The sequence below is a fragment of the Pocillopora verrucosa genome, chromosome 8 (genome assembly GCF_036669915.1).
Source record: "Pocillopora verrucosa isolate sample1 chromosome 8, ASM3666991v2, whole genome shotgun sequence".
NCBI lineage: Eukaryota > Metazoa > Cnidaria > Anthozoa > Scleractinia > Pocilloporidae > Pocillopora > Pocillopora verrucosa.
The window spans coordinates 10,224,080-10,248,466 of record NC_089319.1 but is presented as its reverse complement, the minus strand read 5'-3'; the positions used below and the strand labels follow the sequence as shown (position 1 = coordinate 10,248,466).

The window sequence follows — 24,387 nt, the reverse complement described above, 5'->3', positions numbered from 1 at the left end:
GGAACGGGAGTTCAAAGGATAAGAAACTTGGACTAGCGAAAAACTGCGTTTTTCATGAAAACAATAGTCCATTTTGCAGTTGCGTGGTTGGTTGCCAAGCCTTTTAATAGGAGTGAGGCTAAGGGTGACCTTGTTATGATACAAATCTTGCTGCTTCTCAAATGCAAATTGTCTTGTTATTATGCTAACTAGATACTGGTCTCTATCACAACAAGGTCACCTTCAGCCTCACTCCAAATCAAAGGCTTGGCAACTAAGTACCGTAAAAATTTGGAACCCGAAACGATTATACAAACTGAGCCCTCAGACGAATGAGACAGCTACTCTTCCGATATTTCATTCTCACGCATTTGAGAGCGTACAACCCCATTTCCTCCTCATTCCACTTTATCATGATTCTAGACTCACTGCAGTAGTTACATGGTAACTGTGATTATAACATTTTCAATAAAAATGTCCATCTTTCTGAAACATATCACACATAATTTACTTCCAGGATAAGCCTGACGTAAATTCATTAAAGACCACACGAAATATCTCTAAAACTTACCAGATGAATATTCTTCTGACTGCATTAAAGTGCAACTTGGTTTCCATTAGGTCAAATTTCCATTTCTTTTTCTCGTGTTGTTGCAAGATTCAAAGAAGTGACGACGACTTGGAATTTGGCAATTTGCTTTGAAAAATATTTACAGTGAACAATGACTTTAGATATATGAAATTCATATATTTGCACTGCGGTAAAGAAACGAATTTCAGAGATCCTCGAAGCTAAGAACACTACTGAACTAGTGGTTGAAAATAGGACCTGAAAAAAGATAAAAAAATTCAGGCCCGTAAGGGATGTGTTCTTAGCTGCGAGGATCTCTTAAATTCATATTTACAGTGCTTTACCAGATATATCACTAGTGAGCTAAGAAGAGAAGACAAAATTAATTTTTGAAAATCAATGTGTAAATTCTTTTTTGACAAGCTTTTGCTTTGTCTTAAGGAAGGAAGGGTTGGGAATGCAATCTGTTCATCAGAAATTTTTCTGCCCTCACAATGATTTAACATCAGATTGTAAACCCTTAAAAATCATTGAATTTACTTACCTACATCAGCTGTGGATGACCTAGATTTTGATAGTGCTGTAGAATGTTTTTTTGAATGATCAATCATTCTTCATCTTCAAATATTGATTGAAGCTATGTTTTGACTTCTACAGTCCAGTTAGTGATTCTAATTTCAGTCTGCTGTTGCAACACCCTTCAGCTGATGAGCTTGTCTATTCTCATTACCTGTTTGCTGGACACTGAATTGATGTTTTAAGGAGAAGTTACACATTGATAACTTCTAAGATGAAGCATACAGCCTTCTTAGCTCACGACCACACCTCAGCTCCACATGTGTGACAACAACAGTTTTAATCACAAAAAAATATTTTATCTACGATGAAAATGACCTGCTAAACATTATTGTAACCAATTTTTCATTTTAATGCAGCACATTCAATACTATGTACATAAACATCTTAAATAAATTTCTATAGCCTTTCTCTTCACCCTTGTAAACGTTAGTAAATATTATTCCTGTGGCCAGATTAAATATCTATTGAAGAATTTAATAAAAATCCCTCAATAACAATTCTGTACAATAATTTCTGATAACTATGGAATAATTTTCTTAGTTGAGGATATTTTTAGAACTCTACCTTAGCCACCAAAGGACAATAACTATTGATAATAATCTCTTTCATAATTTCACCGTCCCAACTTTAACAAGGACCCTTTCACTAAAACTTTAAAATAAAATATTTTTTGATGCCAAATTTTTAGCAGGCAAAGTATTAACTTCTTCTGTTGTCAGGGAGCTAAATTAGTACAATTGAGCATAGCAGGTCATCATAACATACTTAACCCTTTAAATCCCATGAGTGACCAAGACAGAATTTCTCCTTATCATATCTATACAACATCAACCAGATAAGTGATGAGAATAGAGAAAAAGATAAATTTGGGGATAATTAATTGATCCAATACTAAATTTTCTTAACTAACATTATAAGAGTTGTATGGTTGACAGTAAGGAGAATTACAAATTTGATCTGGGAGTTATAGGGTTAAGATGATGAGATCCTTTTTCCCTTTCAAAGATCAAAAATTAAGAGTGTGAATTTGTTTCTGGTCAAAATCTCAACAAGATCAAATTATGGCTAACATGCAAAGGGGTGTTACAAACGCCACTTTGTGAAGTCTTTCAAGGAAGTGTTTATGGTAGACCACAGAATGCAGAAGTAGTCATCTGTGAGCACTGGGAAGGAAGTGTTTTCTTGGCTGAAGTTGAAGCTGCACACAGAGGTGATAAACATGTCCCTAGGCCATAACATTGCGATTACAGCCATGATAATGGTGTTGATAATGGCAACACAAATAATGACCTCAATGATGACAGTGGGGATGAGGTCAGTGATAATACTATAGGGTTACAAGCTCGTCTCTTGTTCATCTTCATTCTCACTCTTGCCATTTTAGAAGCAATCAAGAAACCTGACTTCTGACTCAGTTCCATCCAAACCATAAAAAATATTGTGAGGTCTTCCAGAAAATGTTTGGAGAAAATCCCTCTCATGGATCATGGTTTGACTATTACTGTAGTAATCAGTTGTTCAACTAAAACTGCAGTTTTCCAAGCATTAGGTGAATCAAGGCAACTTCATAAATTAAAGAGATGAAGAGTCAAATAAAAGAACTAAGAACAAGGTGAGTTACATCTCAATGAAAAATTCCTTGCTGCAAAAAATTTGTTATTTGTCCCTTGGCCTGCAAGGGACATGTCTAATATTTGTACGCCTCTTCACTATACCCTTCTATAAACTGAGCTTGTTCAAAACATAACATGGAACAGTCCCTTCACAAACTGGTATGAACCACATGAAAAGCAGGATGGCAGCTGATACTATTTCCACAGAACTGCAAACAGATATAAACTGACTGGTCAGAAGTTCATAAATTTGGAACCTTCCTGTGTTGACAAGCTCTGAACTGTTTGTTGTACTCCATGCTTTTGCAAATATTTTTTCCAGTGGCATGTTGTGAGACATCATTATTTGAGGCAACGAATTGTTCATGTCAGCCTTACACAAGCTAACAGCTGAGGACAAATTCTTGATGAAAACTTCACAGTGGTTCAGTTACTGCTGATCCACCCATTGAAATAATAATAAAAAAACACCTTAATCCACATCTTAAAATTTTTTTTTTATGAAAAGTGATGTGTGTTAGTCACTCCTCTCAGCGCACACTTTGATGGATGATAGCCATAACTGATCTGTACAATTCACCTAATCATTATATCTTCCATGACCAGCATGTCGGAGGAATTCCAAAAAAAGTATGTGTAATCATTGCATTTGTCATGGATTATTCATCAAAGATTGCTTCAAGTGCTATGTCGCGGGTGTCGTCATCACTCCCAGTACGTGTTGTCCAAAAATGATAAAGAGCATTGTATATAAGCTCATACTGCGATTCATTCTCCACCATACCACCCCTGAGGATTTGTAAAAAAAGGTTAAGTTGCAGTGCATTTTTGTAACTACTACAGTACTATGAGTATCACAACATGCAATGTTATTAAAAAACATCTGAAAAAATCCTTAAGCAGGGCTGTAAAAAGACCTACAGCCATGCAAGATAAGAGCTGGAAGAAGAAAGGAAGAAAAAAAAGGGAAAAGACAGAAAATATACCAGTAGATAAAATGCTCATTGACAAAGTTAGTTCTGGTTGGATGGGAAAATATTTAGCTCTCAGTCATGAAGCACAGACCTAGCTATACTGGGTCTGTACGTCATAACCTCAAACCAAATAATTTTTTTGTCAGGCCCCTTCTCTCAGTCAATAAATAAATTTATGAATTAACATTCTTTTATGAAGGGGCTGTCAATTTTCAATTAAATGAGCCTAAACCAAAGTTATCAGTACACCCAGTCAGAGCAAGGGGTCAAGGGTCAAAGCTTTCAGATATGAAATAAGATTTCATTATAACCTTGGGTTAACTCAACCCACATTAGAACAAACAGGCCTTGATGAGGAAAGGCCTAACTTGAAACAATTTAATCCTTTAATGCCCAATATCTCATCAGTAATTCTCCTTACTGTTTGCTATACAATCCTTATGATGCTAGTTCTGAGAATTTGGTACTGGATCAACCAGGAAATCCTCAAACTTATATTTTATTTCTCTTTATTCTCATCACCTGTATGATTGATATTGCATTGATATTGTAAGGAGAAATTCTGTCTTGGTCACTTATGGGAGTTCAAGGGTTAAAACTTTCATTCCCAGGGAACACCAAAATTGCAATTCTCAATAAAAAAAAATCAACTCATTTTCAAGCAAAAAGGTAAAGTGAAGTACATTACCAAAAAAATATCATAAACTATTTGAATAAACACCAAATTTTCTAATCTCAAATTATAAGAAATGTATAACAAACAGTTTGAAGGATCAATATTAAAATCTTGGAAGTCAGAGGGTTTGAGAGTTTGGATACAACTCACCTGTCTATTCTCATAAGGCTCACTATCTTTAGAATGTCTACAAGACCTTCTTTCTAATGGTGGAAAAGAAAACGTATACATCAGCTTGGAATGAAGATAGGCAGTTTAAGATTGCATGTGGTTACTGATAAAGCAAAATTTTAAGGCATTGAAAATAACTAGAGGTTGTATAATGATGCTAGAGAATAGGCAATTTAAGACTGCCTGTCACTACTGATATAGCAAAATTTTGTGGCATTGAAAATAAAAAGAGGACCTATTATGACCCAAGAAGGTAGTGCTCCAGAGGATTTGTCTCACATGCAAAACAGAAAACTTGCTGCATCCTACATACTTATGAATAATGTTTCTGGAAGTTCTTAATTTTTGTAATCACACCAATTTCTCTTGATTTCACTCATTCAAGTTTTCTCTGAACAATACACACCTTGATCTGTTCAATTCCTATACTAGCTGCAATAAAGCATCCTGTTCTTCCAACTCCAGCACTGAGAGAAAAGCAAACAAAAGTTAAGGGGTAAATGTCACATTACATCTCATTGAAAATTGTTGAGGATAGCTACAACCAAAATAACTTTAGCCAGAGAATTTCTCATTAAAAAACTAGATTTAAGAAACCTTTATAAACTAAATTAAAAGGTGGGGTTTCAATCCAGATTTAAGCTCATGATTACAGTTATCCTGATACAGTGTTTCACTTTGTAAGTTACAAAGCCATGCAAACAACAGGAAAAAGGTCAAATGTCCAGAAGGAATTAATTTGGAAGCCCTTTAAGCCTAAAATTTTCATTAGGCTGCTTTTTTATTACATTCACTTAAAATAATGTGTAACAATTTTTTTTGATATTCAGATCTTTTTCTGTCATTCATAGCCTTCAGACTTAAAAGTATCTGGTATCCCAAAAACTAAGAGCATGATTCCCTTTGTCTTGCTACAATTTTCTATATTTTTCATTTTATTTACTTCAAGGTGCATATTATTATTAAATGTTTTTGAAGGAAATTTACTAGCTAGACATGCCGTTAGTGACCTTGATAACCAACCTGCAATGAACAACAACAGGCCCTTCTTTGACATCCTCTCTCTCCTGAGCAATATGCACTTCCTCTACTAATCTTAAAAATTGTCTTGGTGAGTCAGGGACACCATGATCAGGCCATGCTGTGTACCAGTAGTGGTAAACTCTCCGAGGAGCTTCCAATGACTGAAACATTCAACAAAAGAACATGACAAATAAATATATGAGGAAAAGAATTACCTCAAATGAAGTAAAAATTTATGGTATCAGCACAAAATTTCCACAGCTCAATCTATCCATTACCCATAAATCAATGTTGTCTGATTAACACTGTGCTCTACATTGTGTTGTTAACCCTCTCACTATCAAAGATCTCATTAGCAATTCTCCTTAAGGTCTGCCATACAATTCTCATGATATTAGTTTGAAGAATGTGGTACTGGATCAACTTTTAATCCCCTAATTGATCTCTTCCTTTATTCTCATTAATTATCTACTTGATATTGGATGGATATTGTAAGGAGAAACTCTGTCTCAGTCACCCATGGGAGTTTAAGGGTTAAGCTACATAAATATCTTTCTTTTTTCACTAAATATACCACAGGACTGAATCAATAAATCCCCCTTCTGCCTTCCATATATGTTCTTGTAAAGTATATTAGACAAAAGAATTTGGTGTTACAACAAGATAGCACCCTACATGTGATAATCTTAACTGTTCTCCTCACTTGATCACAAGAAAACATGCTAAAAATGTGAGGAGAACCTAAATTGTAGTCATTTCTTAAAGAAAAAGTGTCAATTGACTTTACTAGAAAAATCACCTGTGAATGACTGATGTAAAATGAAGTGATCTGATACCCATCTCGTCCAATTACAGAGTCAAAAGTGACAACAATGTCTCCATACTTCTCTTGCGTTCGGAATGTTGGATCAGGCCAGTATTGTTCACATTTTGTCTAACAAAGTAAAGTGTTTACTTGAATACAAGAAACCTGAACCAAGAGAGTGTGAACCAAGAGCAGATGAGGAAGCAAAAAGAGGGGTGAGGGAAATGGTGTAGTTTATTTGTAAATTATTATCATGCAGGGTTGTCAAAAAGATATTTTGAGTAATCTGACAGCGGTACAAAGTAGTCAGTGCAATGTTATTCCTCTAAGCTGAAAATTGAAAAGCCATTGCATTTTTCAGAGTAGACAGCAAAATACACCAGTTGCCGGTTTATTTTGACAACCTAGACCATGATTTATCATGATGCCATAAGTAAGAGGTGAATTTTGGGGACTTGGGTAAACCCCTCATATTAAAACAGCTAAAAAGAATGGTTAAAAAGCAACATATTAAGATTTATCAAAACAGATTTCATTTTGAATATAAGCATTTACCTAAATAATATAAGCTTTCTAATAACATGATCCCTGTAAATATAATAAAACAATATGCTTGGTAATTCATGCTATCCAAATCATACCTCATTTCTTTCTTTAAGTTTTGTTATCATAACAATGATTGGACATTGATGATGCCATATCATTCTCCAAAAATCTTTTACTGTAACTGACAATGGACCTAGATGAAGAAACATTAATGATATCCTTCAAAGTGGTACACAAGAAAGGTTACTTACAAATTATTACACCATTTAAGTGTTTGTGGATGAGCTATCACAGAGACTTAAAATCTTAACACAGAGTTAGCTTGGTGAGGTTCTCAGACCCTCCAAGCATCTTTGCTGCTGGAGCTCAATCTGGCATAACCCTTTACACCCCAATATCATTATTCATATTCTTGATACTGTTCCACATACATTTCCTTAGGGGGCTAACAAGGAGAAATTGTTTAACAATCAAGAGTTTCTAAAGTTAGTAATCATATCCTTTATCTCTTGCCCTTCTTCCTCCTCATAGTTGGAGAGCTCATTAATTCATACACAACCCAATCTCATCAAGCAGTTATTGTAGTCAGTGAAAAGTTAGATTTGATAACAGAACTTGACAAAATAATTACCTTGGGTGGCTATGTAAGCTTGCTTTCGACCCTCGTAACCCTGAATATGAATTAAAAAAAAAAGTGAAATAAGCACTAACTAACATCTATCATGAGTGTTAAGACATAATAATGTGAGATTCAATAAAATGTGCTAAAACAGCGATTCCACTTTTAAATTTACCTTCAAAAAATTTGCATTAATGTAAAGAGATAAAGCATCTCCTGGTATTTCAGGTAGATTCACTCTACTTCTACTATCTGAAAATGAACAGAATACAGTTTGCATTAACACTAATTGTCTCTTGTTGTAAGAAAGTACAAGTTAAATGTCTTGATAAGCTGAGTTAAAAACATTTATCAGCTGTAAACAAAAGAGAAAGGATCCCTTCTGGAAATGAGATGTGATGCAATAAGTTACACCCTGTTGCAGGGCTTCCTCTTTCATTGATCTGAAAACCTCAGTCTGCAATTTTTGGTTTTTTATTAAGTAAATACCACAATGTTTGACTGAAAGGGGCAGAAAATATAAAGGCTCAGAAAATATCCTCCACTATTTGCCAACACTTCAGTGGATGATACATCTGATATATCACAGTTGCCTTAAACAAGGACAGAACTAAATCCTAATGGCCAGATATTTTGACAAAGTCTAACTAATGATATCTAATATCCTCCACTGTTTACCTTCGCTTCAGTGGATAATTCTTCCAATATATCACAATTGCCTCAAACAAGGAGAGAGCTAAATCCTAATGGCCACATGTTTTGATGAAGTCTAACTAGGACTACAGTCACAAGCAACCAATGGATCTCAATACATTTTAAGGCTGGGTTGTTTCAGATGAGTAAATACATTGTTATATCAATGATGTCAGCCTTTTTCGCATTGATTGCAAAAATCAACATTTGGATAACATGTTTGGCTTTCTTGGTAATGGCTGAGACTGCTCTTTTGCTGAACTACAAACTCACAAATGACTTGTTCACAACACTAATAACACAAACAAACCAAAGAGAATGACCTAACATTAACGATGGATTGACCAATCAGTTTATATGAACTGGATATGGTACACTTAACTGAAAACAACTACTCACTGACTCTGATGATGTTGTCCGCTCAGGTTATTGAAATGTAAGTCAACAGTACAGACTAAAGTCCATTTCAGGACTACTCTCACCTAGACAACTAGACTACATGATCATACACATTTAAATAACCTGCCTAAAGGCCTGTGGCTTACTTGGTAAAACAAATGGGTATCTGTTTCTGTAACTGGAACCAGGAATCCTCTCTTCTGGAGGAGGATTATTCATTGGCATTTCCTACATGTAGATAAATAGAGAAAGTTGAGAGTTATTGGTTCAAAATAACAAATTGAATGAAATTTCACTCAACATGTGCCCTCAATGGTGGGACATAGCACCATGACAGTTTAAGTTTTGGCCCCAGTTGTTCAAGTAGTGGATAACACTATCCACCTGATAAATCTCTATCTGGTGGATAGTGCAATAGGTTTTGTTAATGTTTATCCACTGGATAGCGAATTTTCTGTTGGACAGCATCATCTGCCCTTTGAATAACTGGGCCCCAAGGTAAAAATCCTTGTGAGGAACTCAAAATATTTCTTTGTACCACCCCTATGACCCCTATCATTTTAGGTAATTCACTGGTTCTCTGACTCACCCAAAATTCGGCATAAAGTTTCTTGGGTTCATTTACACAGTTTTCCAATTCATTGCAAGTTAGAGACCTGGATTTAGAAGCTAGTTTTTCTTCTGTGGGACTGCAAATAGAAAAATTACACACAATGTGACATTCAATTCAAAATATGCAAATATTTCATAGAATTTTGTTTAATTTACTAGCATATTTATTATGTTGAAATATCAATTAAAACTTTTAAGCAGTGAGAGTGATAAGACAACCCAGAGAATAGCTCCTTCCCTTGGAAAGTACAAGAAACATCCCATTAGGCTCTCCAGTCTAATATCTTCACACTGGACTTTTGGAGTCTCACTAAAAGGTTCCACTACATAAAATGTATACTACCTTTTCAATTCTCACCTCAGTGATAAGAGATGTGTAGAAATGGTCTCTGTAAGATGTGTTAATTTGTAAAAAGCTTTAAAATACCCAACCATAGCAAAGCACCCTTACAAAAATTTTGACAAAAGAAAGTCTTATTTTCAGTTTAATTTGATGTAAATCATATTACAATTTGACACTGTTACCTTTCTAATATACTTGGAGCAGAAGAGCTGGGTCCTAATTCAGTTGATGATGATCTGTTGAGATCTAAGACCAGAGAAGCTTTGGAGCCACGTCTAAAATCAAAACACAAACATCATTTAGCCAAAAATAAGTTTCTGAAGATATGAGAGTACAAGAAAGTTAAGAAGCTGTAAAATGTACCTCACCTGTCTGATAAGGATAACTGAGACCCTTTCCATTTTCTTGCCTTGGGGGGTAAACCTGTTATTGTATACACCCTTCCTGCATCAGGCTGTATCATGCTTGCTGACATGTTGTTTGCAGGGTCAACAGCAGGATAGAGAAGCTTCTCTGGATCAAGCTGTTGTGTACGATGTTCTTCTTCAGCCTTGGCTTCTAGATGACGTCGGCAAAACAGCTACAAGTAAGAGAAATTTATCATAGTTATCCATCTAGCGTTCCATTTTGCTTAAAAAACCTTAGCCTTAAGTTAGTTTTTTTTTACATAAGATTACTATTTTTCATCAATGATTATTGCAGTTGCTGGTTTACCCTTAAGCTCAAAGGAATCTTTTGTCTTTAAATTATCTTCTAAATTAAATATATTCCTATAAAACATCTAACAGACACATATAAATGAAAATTAAGAAAAATATTAAATGAGGAGACATGGTTTGGATATGACCCCAACTTTTCAGACCTAGCAAATGGAGAAATAACTTAAAACCAGTGGGGAAAATTAGATTATCTGCAATTTAGGGAATTACATGTAGACAGTTGGGAGAAATGTGTCACTACTCGACTTATAATTAGGTGATCTTTCTATTCTGATGTACAGGAAATTAGGAATGCTGTGACTTACCAGGCAAACAATAGCCAGAAATATAAGAATAACTGTCACACCAGCCACAACTGCCACAGGAAACCACATTTCCTGATAAACAGCAAGGTCTATTTCAGGGGTTTCCTGGGTAAAAGAAATGTTTTGAACAAAATGTGATAAGTCAGACAACAACAAACCTTAATTCCAAAGATAATGTAGGAAAGAGAATAAAACACAGATGGTGAGCAAATGGTCCAGAGAAAGAAACTGTTGTTGCAACTCACTTGTCCCTTTGAACAAATGCATCATTTCTTCTGCGTTTCATTTAATTATTTAAGCAATGATATTTCATGTAAGCTACATGTATAAGGATATTTGAGTGATCTTTGGTTAAAATCAGTTCGAGTGTGACTGTACAATTATTGTTTGTCATTTTGTTTGGCCCTCTTGTGTTTCTCCGAGCTATCAAAGACAATACAATCTGAATCAGGCTTGCATTTTTTAAAAAAGTTTCTTGCCCTGAATATAATGCACAAAACAAGACACACATTCATGCGTACTTCCTTTAACTTTTTACCTCCAGAAGTGACAATGTCATTACATTTCTAAGTAGAAGGGTTTATAAAATAAGATGAAAGGAAGATATCAACCGTGGAATATTGATTTGATTTTACACTGTCAGAGCTAAACTTATAGAAAATGTATTTTAATAAAGCTTTGAAAACTGATACAGTCAAACCTGTATTTGACTGCTAAATACAGGTTCCACAGAATAGGGGTAATACAAAAAGTGATAAAGAACTTGTTCAAAGATATTCCTAACATTGATTTCCAGAGAGAAACATAGATTAAATTTTACTTGAAAGATCATTCCTAGTTTTATTTTAGTGGTTTCACTTTATGTGACCATTCAATACAGGTGGAAGACATCATGAACTAGCCATTGGAACTCACTCAAAGGTTAACATGTCTGATTAATAGAGGTGACCACTAATAAGGTGGTACTGAAGGCTACATTCTGTGAAGTGTCTCAAATTGTTGATAAAATATTTAAGATTTGTTGGAATGACTTAAAATTTTCACATGTGATATATGATTCTACACATAAATTGAGAACAAAAAATTTAATTTTGCTCAGTGCCATGGAATTTGTGGAATTTCATGGAATTAAGGAGTGTGTTCAAAATGCCATTTTTGGAGAAAAGCTTCTCTAAATCCATGCCAATTTAATACGACTCAAAATGGTTTAGCACAGGCACAAAGATGAAGGTAATAATGATTCTTATGGTACTCTACTAAATAATATTCAATTTTTACAGTTTAATCTTTAAAACACTAAAAATTTAAGGTTGCGATCCTATACCCTCTCATTTGGACAATTTTTGGCAGACCATGGAAGACAGCACTGTAAATTTTCCTTGTTTGTATATACTTTAAGTTTGCCCAGTTTTAGTTCAAAAAGTATCAATCATCCCCAAGATAATGCTGTTGCAGTTGCATGACACAATGTAGCTGCACTAACTAATTTGCAAAAAGCAGGGATATCTCTGGAAGAATTTGTCAGAGAACCCCTTTTTACTTTCCTTTGTTCAATTGCCATCTTCTGTAAGCCAGTGATACATGGCTGCAGCAATAAAATGCAAAATAGTGCACTATAGGTGGTCATAATCACCATATTTGTCTTGTTATTATTCCCGCAAAACCAATCAGTAACTGAGACTATAAACATTTGCACCATTTGTAGTAATGAAACCTATCCTGTGGTGTTGAGACAATCTTAGCACTCATCCTGTTCACTAGCGAGAGATAGAAAAGCAACACAAAAGTAGAGGTCCCAGAGAATGTTCTAAGCTTCTTCTTGACTTAAAGAAATTGACATCACTTGGTTGGGAAGTGAAAAGAGGGAAAAGGCTTCATCAAGAAGCACAAAAATACAATGTGGTGTGGGCATTTCTGAGTCACAACTTTCAATCTAATGTTACATGACAAAATAAAATATGTGGTCATTCGCTTCCTTATGGTTGCAACATGTCACTAATATTAGAAATATCATTAAAAATTTCAAGATTGAGGAATAACAATAACATATTTATAATTTTGTTGCTTGGAAAATATAAGTAGTAATCTACAGTAGAGATGTTTCCCAAGTTCCATCTATAGTAAAAAAAACCACTACATATTTTATTATTGAATGGTTACCAATGAAATGGATGTGTCAAAAATGTCATCTAAAGGAAATACTGCGTGAACTGCAAACACCATAATATCTGAGAATATAAACCATCCCAAAAAGGTCAAGGTAGCCTTCTGTACCACCTTAATAGAGGTGTAAAGTACAGTTACTAAGGGGAAACAAATTTGGGACTTTGACAACTGACTGTGTAATACAGGGTGACTAGCATCTAATATCTATTTACAATATCACCCCTGAATCACACATTAGGGTCGAGAGAATAAAGAAAATGATCACCAGCCAAAGAAGCCCTTGATTGATAAACAAATTCCCTTTGTCAGCACCTTAGTATATGTATAGAGAACAGTATGGAGAATATGCAAACTGATGTTAGGATGTAAAGGGTTAATAAAGGTTCAACTACGTTTAGATCTTAGGAGTAAAAGGGTTAATAAGTGTTTTAAACCTTGATTCCATAAGCAGTTATGTTGAATTCTCGCAAAAATGGCTGCATCCTTGGGCTGTCTAAGGTCTGGATCATTTTGTTGGCTGGAATAAATACATTAGGCTCCCACTCTGAACCCATAGCTTTAACCATGTCTTTTTCACAAGAAAGTTCAATTTGGATCCTTCTAAGGGAAATCTGAAAAAAAAAAAAAAAGTGGAGATACCCTATTACCTTTTAATCAATAATCATGATCAATAAGAATGTTGTTCAGTTTCACAAACAGACATCATTTACAGGCTTCTATTAATCCATTTTCAAGTACAAGTCCAAAACCATTACTGCTTTAAGTCTTGCATTTGCTAAACCCTTAAATCCCTGAAGCGATTAACTCATAACTTCCTCCTATAACATCTACATATTATCCAACAAGCAGATAATGAGAATACTCAAATTTATCAGGTAGAAGTTATCTTGATCTAACATCAAATTCTCAAAAATTATTTATAAGGAAATACATAGCAGTTAGAGAATTAACAATCAGATTTTGAGAGTTAAAGGGTCAACTGCTTTATTTGCTCAGCCTGTTGTCAGTGTGAGTCACATGTGTGAGTGTTTTTGTTACTATCCTCTCAGATCAAATCACTTTATTTTTGATATTGACTCTGGCCAGGTGCGCATAACATTTTGAAATGACTTGATAGCCCATTTCCAAGTTATGAAAACACACACAAAAAATAATAAGACATATTTGGTTATTTGGGAGAAGCTGTAGAAATTGTAACAGCAATGTAGTAGCTTATGATAGAACACAGGTGTTACTGACTCCAACCAGGTGTGTTTCATATTTTGTACACACAAAAAGAACACATATTGAGTGATTTGCTGTTATAGTAGAAGTCGGTGTCTTCAACGTAGCCTATTGGTCCAGAAATTTCCCCTAATGTTCCAACAATAATTTTCATAATCTCTAGCTGTACTTTATTGTACTTACTGGAGAGACATGAAGAATTACACAGCTTTGCTCATGAAGCCCTAAGTTCTTGGAAAGAAGAGATGTAAACTGTTTCCTGGTTGACTTGCTAAAGTTCTTGAGCCCAGTGGCCAGGTTCTGTAAAAAGGCAACAGCATTAAAATCAAAATGCTCCTATAATTTTCAATGTATAGGTTTAAAGATAAATTTTTTAATCTCTCAAGTACACTCAGGGGCACTTTACAAAAATGAACAGTTATTGATTCAAACACTGTTATGCGTAAACCAATATCCTAAATAGTTCAATTTACATATGATTCTCTTTTTATTTAACAGAAAGGTTTAATTCAAATAGGGTTAAAGTTTTGTTGCCATAAAGGAAGGGTTATTTGTAAATTAAGTCTGTATTCCATGTTCTCTCTTATTCAAATGGGGACCACTTCCTTTATTCACAATACATGACATAAATGTTTGATTCAGCAGTGATTTCTTAACAATAAATAAGATGCTTGTCACTCTCGAGAAAGAGAAAGATGTTAAAATGTATAACGAATGCATGGAAAACATCTAAAAAATGGCTCAAAACAAAATATATTCTTTTAAGTGTTAGAGTGTATGATATTAACATGTTGTGGAGGCCTATCCTAAGGATGGCTAACACTTGACAAAACCCCTAAAAATCAAGGATTAATAAGTTTAAAATGCTTCATAGAAGGGGCTTTTAAAATCACTAATCCACGTGGGCTGTGTCAAATAAAGCAACTGAACTAAATTTATATTCTTATTATAAAATTGATAAAATATTGTTACTTTCTAGTGAAGAAACCAAAAACACAAAACTATATCTTCTTAAAAATATTTTTGTTCACAGTGACAACAAAAAAAATTGACTAATTGGTAACAGCCATAGGAAATGAAGGACAGGGATGATAGATGACTTTGTTTTTCTGTGTGATATGGGCTATCTACCCAATGAAATATAGGTGGAAAACAGCAGTTTCAACTGGTGATATTTCAAGTTATTGTAAAGCTTCAGTGTTTCAGATGACACTGTATCAGTCAAGTTCTAGATATCCCATAGTACCAGGGATTTACACGCAAATCCCTGGAACTGAAACTAAACTTTTATTTCAAAAGTATAGAGTAACTTAATTTCAATATTGGATTCAAAAGTATTTCTATAAAAAAAAAAAGCCTTCTCATTTCCATCAGAAACATTAACAAAAATGAAAGGCACTCCACTATGTTTTGCCATAAACAATAGTTCTTAATTTGTTTCCACACAAAACAAAGACTCAGATTGGTTCTTAGAATTATTGACAACTATGCAATAAGGAAAATGAAAAATAACGTTTTCAACAACGCGTGTTCTGCTGGTGTTCTTAGCAAATTGAGATAAATTGAAAATTATCTATCCTTCCTGAAATCCCACAGAGAATTCCTGGATTAATGCTGGGGATGGCACAGCTTACGGTAATAGACCATTTCCCACTACTTGAAGGCTTCAACCATGGAAAATAACTCCATTAACACCAAATAATACCATACCACGCACAAGCTATTTTTGATGCAGGTGTACTCCGAGGAAAAAACAATCTACTGTCACAAACTTCTAATTCAATGGGTTTGAAGTTTCAAATTTAACAGAAGATGTTTGCAATTGGATATTACAAAATTGCAGAGACATCCGCTAAAAAACTTACAAGTTTTCATCAAGAAAATAGATTCTAGAAAACTATGTTTAGACTTAAAGTAACAGGTGTACAATGATATCTTTACTTCAAACTAACAAATTCAGTATGTTAATATGGCGATATAGTTAAAGAACAAAACGCTAGATATGAAATTTGGTCAGAGATATCGACTCTTTTTTTCCTTTACAAAATCGAACAGGTCTTCACATTCACGGTTATCGTGTTACGCTAATTGGTCGAGGTTTGGCCTCCCACTCGATCGAGTTAGTTGACACTCATCTTCAAAATTCACCACAACAAAACGAAGAAAATATTTTTGAAACGAGTTGCCGACAATACAGTATATCCGCCAGTTATTGTTTGAGTGGGAGGATTTAATGAAACATGTCACGGAAATGATTGTTCCGCGAATCAAACCCCATTAAAATGGAAATCGGCGAAGAAGTGGCGAACACTGATCCCATGAACATAATTACGGGGTCAGATAATGCCAGATCGAAAGATCACGCAAAATATTCGTTTTCGCGCGCGAAGAACCGATGTGACCTCATTCGAAACTAGTCCATCGGTTATATAAAACCTCTGCTATCAGTAAAAGAAATTTACATCAAAAATACAATCGTCAAACTCTGTCAAACCCACGCATTTTCTATAATAAATGTAGTTTTCTCGCGGTAGAGCACCGAAAAAAGTTTCCCCAGGACAAACCTATTCCAGGTGTCTGGCATGACCGAAAGAACCGCTACAAAACGTATCGAATTGTGTGAAAACACGATCTTTTGAATTTAATTCCATCCACATCATTCGACTACGAACCGAGTTGTTAAGCAACAGACAATTATTATAATTCTCTCAAAAAAACAAAATCGTAATGGAAACTGTAACGGCGGTATGAAAGCTGTAGACCTGTCGACCGACAATTCAATGTATGCTCGCTCGGACAGAACCTTTTCTCAACAAACAAACAAAAAATCCGGAAAGACTCCGGATACACTAATAAAATTACCACCAACGCGAATAAAGAACACAAAAAGAAGACTCACCAACACTAAAATATAAATTTCCGGCAGGTCCTCACGATGACCCGCTGTAAGGTTGCTGTTGATTTCACGAGCGATCGTAGTAGCGCTTTCTGTCGACTTGAAAGAGGAAACTTTTCGCTTAAATTCCATTTGAATATTTTTCCCTTCATTCTTTTTCTTCCCTTGAAGGTTCTCTCTATTTCTTGGCGGCTTTCCCTGCCCTACACCATGGAAAAATCCTGTAGTACGGCTGCCATACGAACCAGCGTAGGCAGATTGACCAACAGCTGATGAAGTTAGTTAGAAACAAACATTAGACGATCAAACCTAAGCGAAAAAATTGTTGTCATTGATCACAGCGAAATAAACTAGGACAATAACAATTTGGGAACCTTGGATTTTTCTGGTATGCGTGGATCTCGCTTCAGAAGATGTCAAAATCCAGAAAAGCCATATAAATTCGAAGAACCAAACCACCATTTTCCCTCCATCACTCGACGTTTCGGTCCGCTTCCGACTCGAGGAAAATATTCTAACAGCGCATGTACAATGTTTAGTCACGTGATAGGACAGGAAAAAATTACGCGCCGCAGCTGAGATAGAACGGCAAAAAAATTAATTAATTTTTCCTGGCACAAAACTCTTAAGCTCATAGGAACCAAGAGAATCATATCAAAACTAATTTGCTTAAAAAATTACATCACGAAAATTGAAATGAATAGATCCGGCTCAAACGGCCTAAGAACGACTAATCGTTGGGGGAAAATTGCCATGTAGGGACATGAGCATAACATTTGAATAGAAACCCCGATTGCCAAGATTCTGGCACGACTACAAATCACAAAAAATTATCCTTTATTAATTCAAATACATTTTTTATTCAGCTAAACATTTTTAGCCTGGAAATCCTGATATGTTTAAGCTGTTATAGAGATTTTTCTCCGCAGGGAATCCTTCAGTTTACATAAATAATCACCATATATCGAAGCTAGAAGGTAATTTATTCGAAAGAAAATGATGAAATCTCTATTATGATATAAACAATTTAAGGGTGAAGAAAAGGTCATTTCATGACATGTCTTGTCACCAATTTTCAACTTCGAGACTGTTCACGAAATCACACAAACTTTTTTATAGGTCTGCGGGTCGTGCTAAGAATACTGCCTCTAAAGGAAAATAAATCCTCTCCATAATAGGAGTAAAACGGTTTTGGAATCATTTTTCGTCCCTCTCTCTTTGCATCTCCGTACGAGTTTTAATGAATATTAACCAAAGAATACGTGTCTTTCTACGAGCTTTTAATAGCACTTTCGAATTTCGTACAGGAGAGATGAAAAAAAAAAAAAAAGGTTAGGACAGTTCCCGATATCGCTAATCAGTCTTACAAACGAGCATGCGGAAAAATTACTTTAATATGTTGTCTGTTAGGTTTATGGAAGCCATGAAATGATTACTCAGAAAGTCTTTTTACATAGGAGTGTGTTGCAGCTTCGCTCCGACAATGAGTACTCCACATCGGTGAAAAGATGTAGCTCTTTGAGTAGGTGGTACAAACGCTTTTCTAGTTTGAATACTATTCAGTGATCCGACATAAAAGCACACGCGATAAGATTTATCAATTAGAATTATTTCCTGTTCCTTTTTCAGAAAACAACTAAAGGCCACAAGTTTGTTAATCAAAAAGCCGAACGCTTGCCACTTAAATTAACTACGACCCGTTTGCTGGGCTTTCGAGAAGCGAGTTGTCGATATATATAATACTAGCGGGGTGAATTAAGTTCCCAGGGACTGAATTCGCTAGTGAACGAAAAAAAACAAGCCTTTTACTATTCTTATAAACAAACGTTTGAACACACCGACTTAGGTAAACAATTTTATTTAAAAAGGCGATAGTTGTTATGTGATAACTTATCAGAATCAGCGCGCAATTTTGAGTAAATTTCGGGGATTTAAATTTCGCTGTTGGGAATCATGATTACTTCAATTGTTCGTGACTTTTTTTATCGTTCTCTGCTATCAGTCGTTCGACGACTCCTCTTAAAGATAAAGTCAACCGTGTTCTGGCTAATCAGGCTTTTCCAGTATTGTGGGGGCAGGGCCAAGATTGTGGCTATGCTTTTCTGTTACTGTGATTTCGAATGCGTTTACGGGTCCTTTCTGTTTGCTTTCCAAAGGAAAAAAGCGAGTGTAAATCGCGGAAAATAAACTAATGAAATTTTTAGTTGTGAATGTGATAACATGCGAGGGGGAGGCACTTTACTGATCTGTTTGAAGGCCCTTTGGAAAATGAACAGTATTCTTAGCCGGCGACACTAACATCTTCAGGTTTCAAAATGTCTAGACAACGTATCCTCCTCCTCTTTCCACGTATTCGTACAACGTTAGACATCCAAATAATTACAGAAGCCAGAAAAATTACTTTTACTCCCTCACCCATTGTCGAATCTCACCTGATGTCTTGCCGGCGTGTTTCTCGCTCAACCCCATTAACGCTATCAACATATAAACGTACACAAAGGACACGTGGTTTACATGAGCCGGAAAATTGCGAAAAGTCGCGCGCCAATCAATCCAGACAGACACGACAAATGCAAACTTGTAGAATCTAGGCAAACAAGAATTGCACAGTATTTATGATTTTCATCTGACACGTAATTACTCTGCGAGTAGCCGTCACTTTTTCGGGCCAAGAGTCGCAAAACGGCATCTTCTGTACGACAAATGGTGCGAAACTTCATACTTATGGTAAATAGGTTTTATTAATAAGTGCGTATTTCTTTATCGTGCTGAAACCAGACAAAATTGTCTCTTCAACATCGAGATTGTTATATTTGAAACAACTTATTTCGTGGCCGGACTCTGGGTAAATACTTAAAATTTCTCAATGAAAAGTGTAAAAGCGCCTGATGACGAGCACGATCGCTACACAAAATAACGGACTTTTGGACTAAATTTGTTTAAAACATACCAAAATTTGATCTTTTGTTACGTACTCGGAAGGAGTCATAAGAGGTTGTATCCCCTAGAAATTTCCACGTGTCAATCAACGTTTATTTTCTTGTGGTAATGCGTAGCTGTTAAAACCAATGGAGATAAGATAAATGACCCTGTTTTTATATTTTTTTTTTAGTTCTTGTTCAGCTGCTGAACTGATCAGGAGAGAAAATAAAAAAGATAGACAAGTGATGTTTTTTTATTTGTTTGCTTTTTTTTGGTTGAAGGGGGGAAGGTGGACGCATCTAAATTAGGAAAATAAAGACCTAAAAACCCTACTTTGTTAAAATATCTTGATCGTATCAATTATGAATAGACTAAATTAGCATACCCCGATTCTACAACGCTCTAAGAATCAACGTGATTATTGGAAAAGCAAACTTTTAATCGCCTCAATCAAATGTACAACTTACATTATCAGTTTTTTTTTCGTCATTCGATAACTAATGGTTTTCAATTTTACCGATACCTTCGATGATGACCTTTGGCGTGAGGGGACCACTCACGTAATATGCATAAATTGTTTCTCAGACAACTGTGTACACGAACACAGACAGTGCGTCAGGTAGAGTTGCTTTTGTTTGCAACTTAAAAAACACCGTCCATCTTTTCAATTAAACCAGTTGCCACACAACCATTGCTGATGATTAGTTGTCACAAGCCTCCCTTAACAAAACGTTGTAATGAACTTTTGTCCTCTCTCTGTAACAGTTTCTCGACGACACTTTTGTCTCTAATTTCTTTCCATATTCTGTGCAAATTGCGTTGGTTTTAGGCGAAAACTATGGAAACAAAACTCTCTACCGCAGGCTGTTTTAAAATTATACATAGAAATCATTTTTACAGATCACGGACCATTTTCCTATGTATCGTCAAGGAAAGGAGACCAAATTTGGGACAAATATTTCATTATGAGTAGTTCAGACATCCAATAAAAGTTTCAACTTTACAGTGCGTCTGAAATGCAAAGCATAAAACGAGTCACGTTATGTAACGAACCCCTTTTTACCCGGAGTGCCCACTCAAACAAAATGTCTGAATAAGCGCCCCGATCAAGTGCCCACAGCTGTAATGTCAAATAGTGCGCCCCTCTCCGATAAGCCCTTCCCCCTCCTCCTTGACTTTCTTAATTAGGAGGGCTACAAGGAAAATCTGTTTCTATTTCCACTTTTTATAACTTTTTAAAGCTTTAACTACACCGGAATCAATACAAAAGATAATAATCAACCCCTCAATTAGGCGACCTTCTCCAAATAAGCGCCTCTCCTTTTGACCGAAATTGAAATGAGCGCCCGGACGCTTAATTAAGGAAATAAGTGATTTGGTCAAACGAGACATGCATTAATATTATCGCATAAAATTGCTTTCTAACGCGACCCATTGAAAAGACCTAAGGTCTCAATTTCTTAGTGTTTCCCATGAGAACTACGCACCCTCCCCCATAAAAAAAAAAAAAAAAAAAATTACATAGTACCCCCTACTAAACCTTATTCTCGTGATCTTTTCACAAATTGTTTCCTGAGGATCGCGCCTGGCCTCTTCTTGAGCAACTGCCTACTTAAGTGTTGTAAAAAATTGATTACGGACTCACTGAACACAACAGAAACGAGTTTGCTGGTGCCAACAACCTACGCAAAGGAATTCTGAGGAAATTTTGAGCGGGGGCATGAACTTGGGTTAGCTAAGCAATAGACCGCATTTTCTATCGGTTTGCCGGCTTAATTACCCACGCGGGATGTAGCGAGAACACGACAAACTTTTCCGAGTGTTCTCTAAACATCCCAAGAGGGTTATTACGCTGGTAAACCGATAGAAAGTGCATTCTATTGCCTAAAAAAAAAAAAGAATAAACATCAATCTTCTATGGGTTTACCCGTACAATAAACGATTGGTTTTTCACCACTAAAGGTGCTCCTTGCATATCACTTATTTTATTATGTATGATAAACGTCGCCCCTGTGTTTAAAAAAAACTTCCGCAGTCTCTAGCAGCCCACTCTTTATGCTCTATTATCATTCAGACATTGTCCAAACAGCCGTTGTGCGTCTTTTTTTGTTGTTACTTCAACAAATTAAGTGAAAATCCAGGACCTTTTGGACTTCCTCTGTCAGAGCTTGAGCTGAAACACTGTCATCTGTGGGTTCTCGTTTAGACATTTTCTCACAATGAGCTTTTATTTAAGTCACATCTTTTTTTCCCTCAGGTCACGGGGCGTAGCATTTCACCTAAAGAGAATTTAAGATGCAATGAGCTTTAAAATACTGAGCACGTTCGAGCAGAAAATAGCTCTAAGCAATAACTCGCTGGTGGGAGGTTTTGGTAAAGACCAATTTCAGCCGGGAAAAAAAATGAATCATATTTTTTAAATTAAAACCAAAGTAATATCATTTGACAAGATCAGAAGAGCCAGAGAAGTCACTAGAAGATAAAATTAGGAATTGAAGAGACAACGCGACATTTTTACACCTAAATTTGAAACAAAAGTGTCCACGTTTCTTTAAGTCTTTGATCTGATTCGTCTAAAAGAGCACCCTTCTCTGGACAGTGCTCCTGCAGTTTTTTAACAATTGAGGAATTACCAGGAAAACGTACTAACTTAACCCTTTAACACTTCACACCCTAACATCAGTATGCATATTCTCCATATTGTTCTATATACATTCTCTAAGGTGCTGCCAAGGGGAATTTGTTTAACAATCAAGGGCTTCTTAAGTTGGTAATTATTTCCTCTATTTTTGGACCTTAATGTTTGATTCAGGGGAGATATTGTAAGGAAAATTAAGATGCTAGTCACTCTTAGGAGTGAAAGGGTTAATATTGACCAACATTCAATATCTCCTCACAGTATCACTGTAGAATCAAACCTTAAGGTTATAAGGATAAAGAGAATGCTTGCTGATTAAAGAGACACTTGATTGATGAACAAATTCTCCTTATCACTGCCATAAGAAATGTAAAGGGTTAGGGGGTAAGGATTCCTGTATCTCTAACTGATAGGGATCACCCACAGGTCCTGCATTTGTGAAGACCACAACTTTGGAAATTAACTGCTATTAGGGAACACACTCACAATAATTGACTTTAAGTCAACTTCGTCTATCATCTAAGAGAAGAGGAGCATAATTTGCCACAATTAAATTGTACCTGTGAAAAAGTCTCTTCTGATATCTTGTATTTGGGACTAGACCTTTCCTTTTCAACTTCCTGACAGATTCTCTTAGATGTTTTGGTTGAATGGGCCCAGATTCTTTGCACTTTTCCATTATATCACAAGCTGTATATCAAGAATAATAACCACTCAATGACTAACTTCATGGAAAAAGAAACATAGTTCAAAGAATCTTGGATTTCTTTTGGAGAAAGGCCAAGAAACTGTCAAGATTACAGTAACACATATGCTATATACCAGTACATTCACTTGAAAATTTGGGACTTTGGACTTCAGCTAAAAGACATACCCAACCATAAACTCTGACAAATATCCCACAAATGAAATACTCCAGGTTATAACCCACCTATTAACTTTCACACAATTCTATTGGCGACTTAATGCCACCTGGTGCAAAATCAATGGACAATTATCATGCAATAACCCCCTTCTACAGAGATTTTTGTCCCCCAATTATCTCTCTTGTAAAGAAACCAAGCCAGTGGGAAATAGCCAGTTTGAGAGTTTCACTGTTTTCATCTTTGTTGCTTTACATGGAAGGAAAACAAAATATTTTCATTGTGTCCATTGGTAGGGACATTAAAAACTTATCTCAAATGCTGCTCCGCAAAGAACAAAAAAGTCAACAACATTTGCTGTCAACCCACAATATGAAAATTCATGGGAGGCTTATAAAATAAATAAACCATTTTCAGGCATGCCATATATAATGTCCTTGGCTGAGAGATTGTCCTCAAAATTTCACATTTTCCCTTGAAGCTTTGCTCCTTAGCCAAATAATGTTTTCAGACAATATCTCAGCTGCTGACATTATCAGCCAACAGACCAGCCATCTGAATGGGGTTTATTTATTTAATGTTTGACATCACAGAAAAATAGCTTAGTGATAAAGGGGTGCAACTAAAATGTTTCAAATCTGGGTCAAAGCTAAGAATTTCCATGTGTCTCCTGTGAAGTGGGTTTAATACTACTGCTCCTTCTTCTGCATCAGTGGAAGTATATTCATGTGGTGAAAAGAAACAGCAAATGGAATATTTTGCCCTTTTGCCTTGATATAAAATTACACTTTACGTTCACAGATTCCCTTTCAGAAACTCAATTTCAATTTTGTACTATACAAAAGCCCTGTCCCTCTGTTTGGTATTACCCATGAAATTCCATCCATAAAATGTGAATATCTGTAAGAAGCACAGAATTTTAAAAGTATTTTAACCTTGGGCCAACCTACTGAAGAGAATAGATATTAAAATTTAAAAGCAAAGAGAAGATTAGAATTTTGATCATGAACTTAAAATTACATGTACCTTCCTCTACAACTTCTCCAACAAA

At 35.6% G+C, this 24,387-nt stretch overlaps 2 protein-coding genes across 2 annotated transcripts in view; both read right to left on the bottom strand.

The window, feature by feature from the left end:
- Positions 1 to 1,221: 1,221 nt before the first annotated feature.
- On the bottom strand, positions 1,222 to 17,401 carry LOC131779015 (receptor-type tyrosine-protein phosphatase R). Its single transcript, XM_059095533.2, has 17 exons — positions 17,288 to 17,401; positions 16,917 to 17,182; positions 14,201 to 14,317; positions 13,228 to 13,404; positions 10,628 to 10,732; positions 9,972 to 10,183; positions 9,786 to 9,878; positions 9,238 to 9,337; positions 8,795 to 8,876; positions 7,732 to 7,808; positions 7,569 to 7,608; positions 7,033 to 7,130; positions 6,386 to 6,520; positions 5,587 to 5,747; positions 4,970 to 5,030; positions 4,543 to 4,595; positions 1,222 to 3,531 (listed from the first exon to the last, which is right to left on the bottom strand). The coding sequence occupies exons 1-17, from the start codon at positions 17,373 to 17,375 to the stop codon at positions 3,402 to 3,404; spliced, it is 1,995 nt and encodes a 664-aa protein (XP_058951516.1). The 5' UTR covers positions 17,376 to 17,401; the 3' UTR covers positions 1,222 to 3,401.
- A 2,852-nt stretch (positions 17,402 to 20,253) lies between these two features.
- Positions 20,254 to 24,387, bottom strand: part of LOC131778846 (transcription initiation factor TFIID subunit 11) — a 9,105-nt gene continuing 4,971 nt past the window's right edge. The window contains exons 3-5 of the mRNA XM_059095316.2: positions 24,363 to 24,387; positions 23,034 to 23,163; positions 20,254 to 22,114 (exon numbers count right to left, since the gene is read on the bottom strand). The exon at positions 24,363 to 24,387 is cut by the window's right edge and continues 75 nt beyond it. Of these exons, the coding sequence (XP_058951299.2) occupies positions 22,111 to 22,114; positions 23,034 to 23,163; positions 24,363 to 24,387 (159 nt within the window). The 3' untranslated portion in view covers positions 20,254 to 22,110. The remainder of the gene's footprint in view (positions 22,115 to 23,033; positions 23,164 to 24,362) is intronic.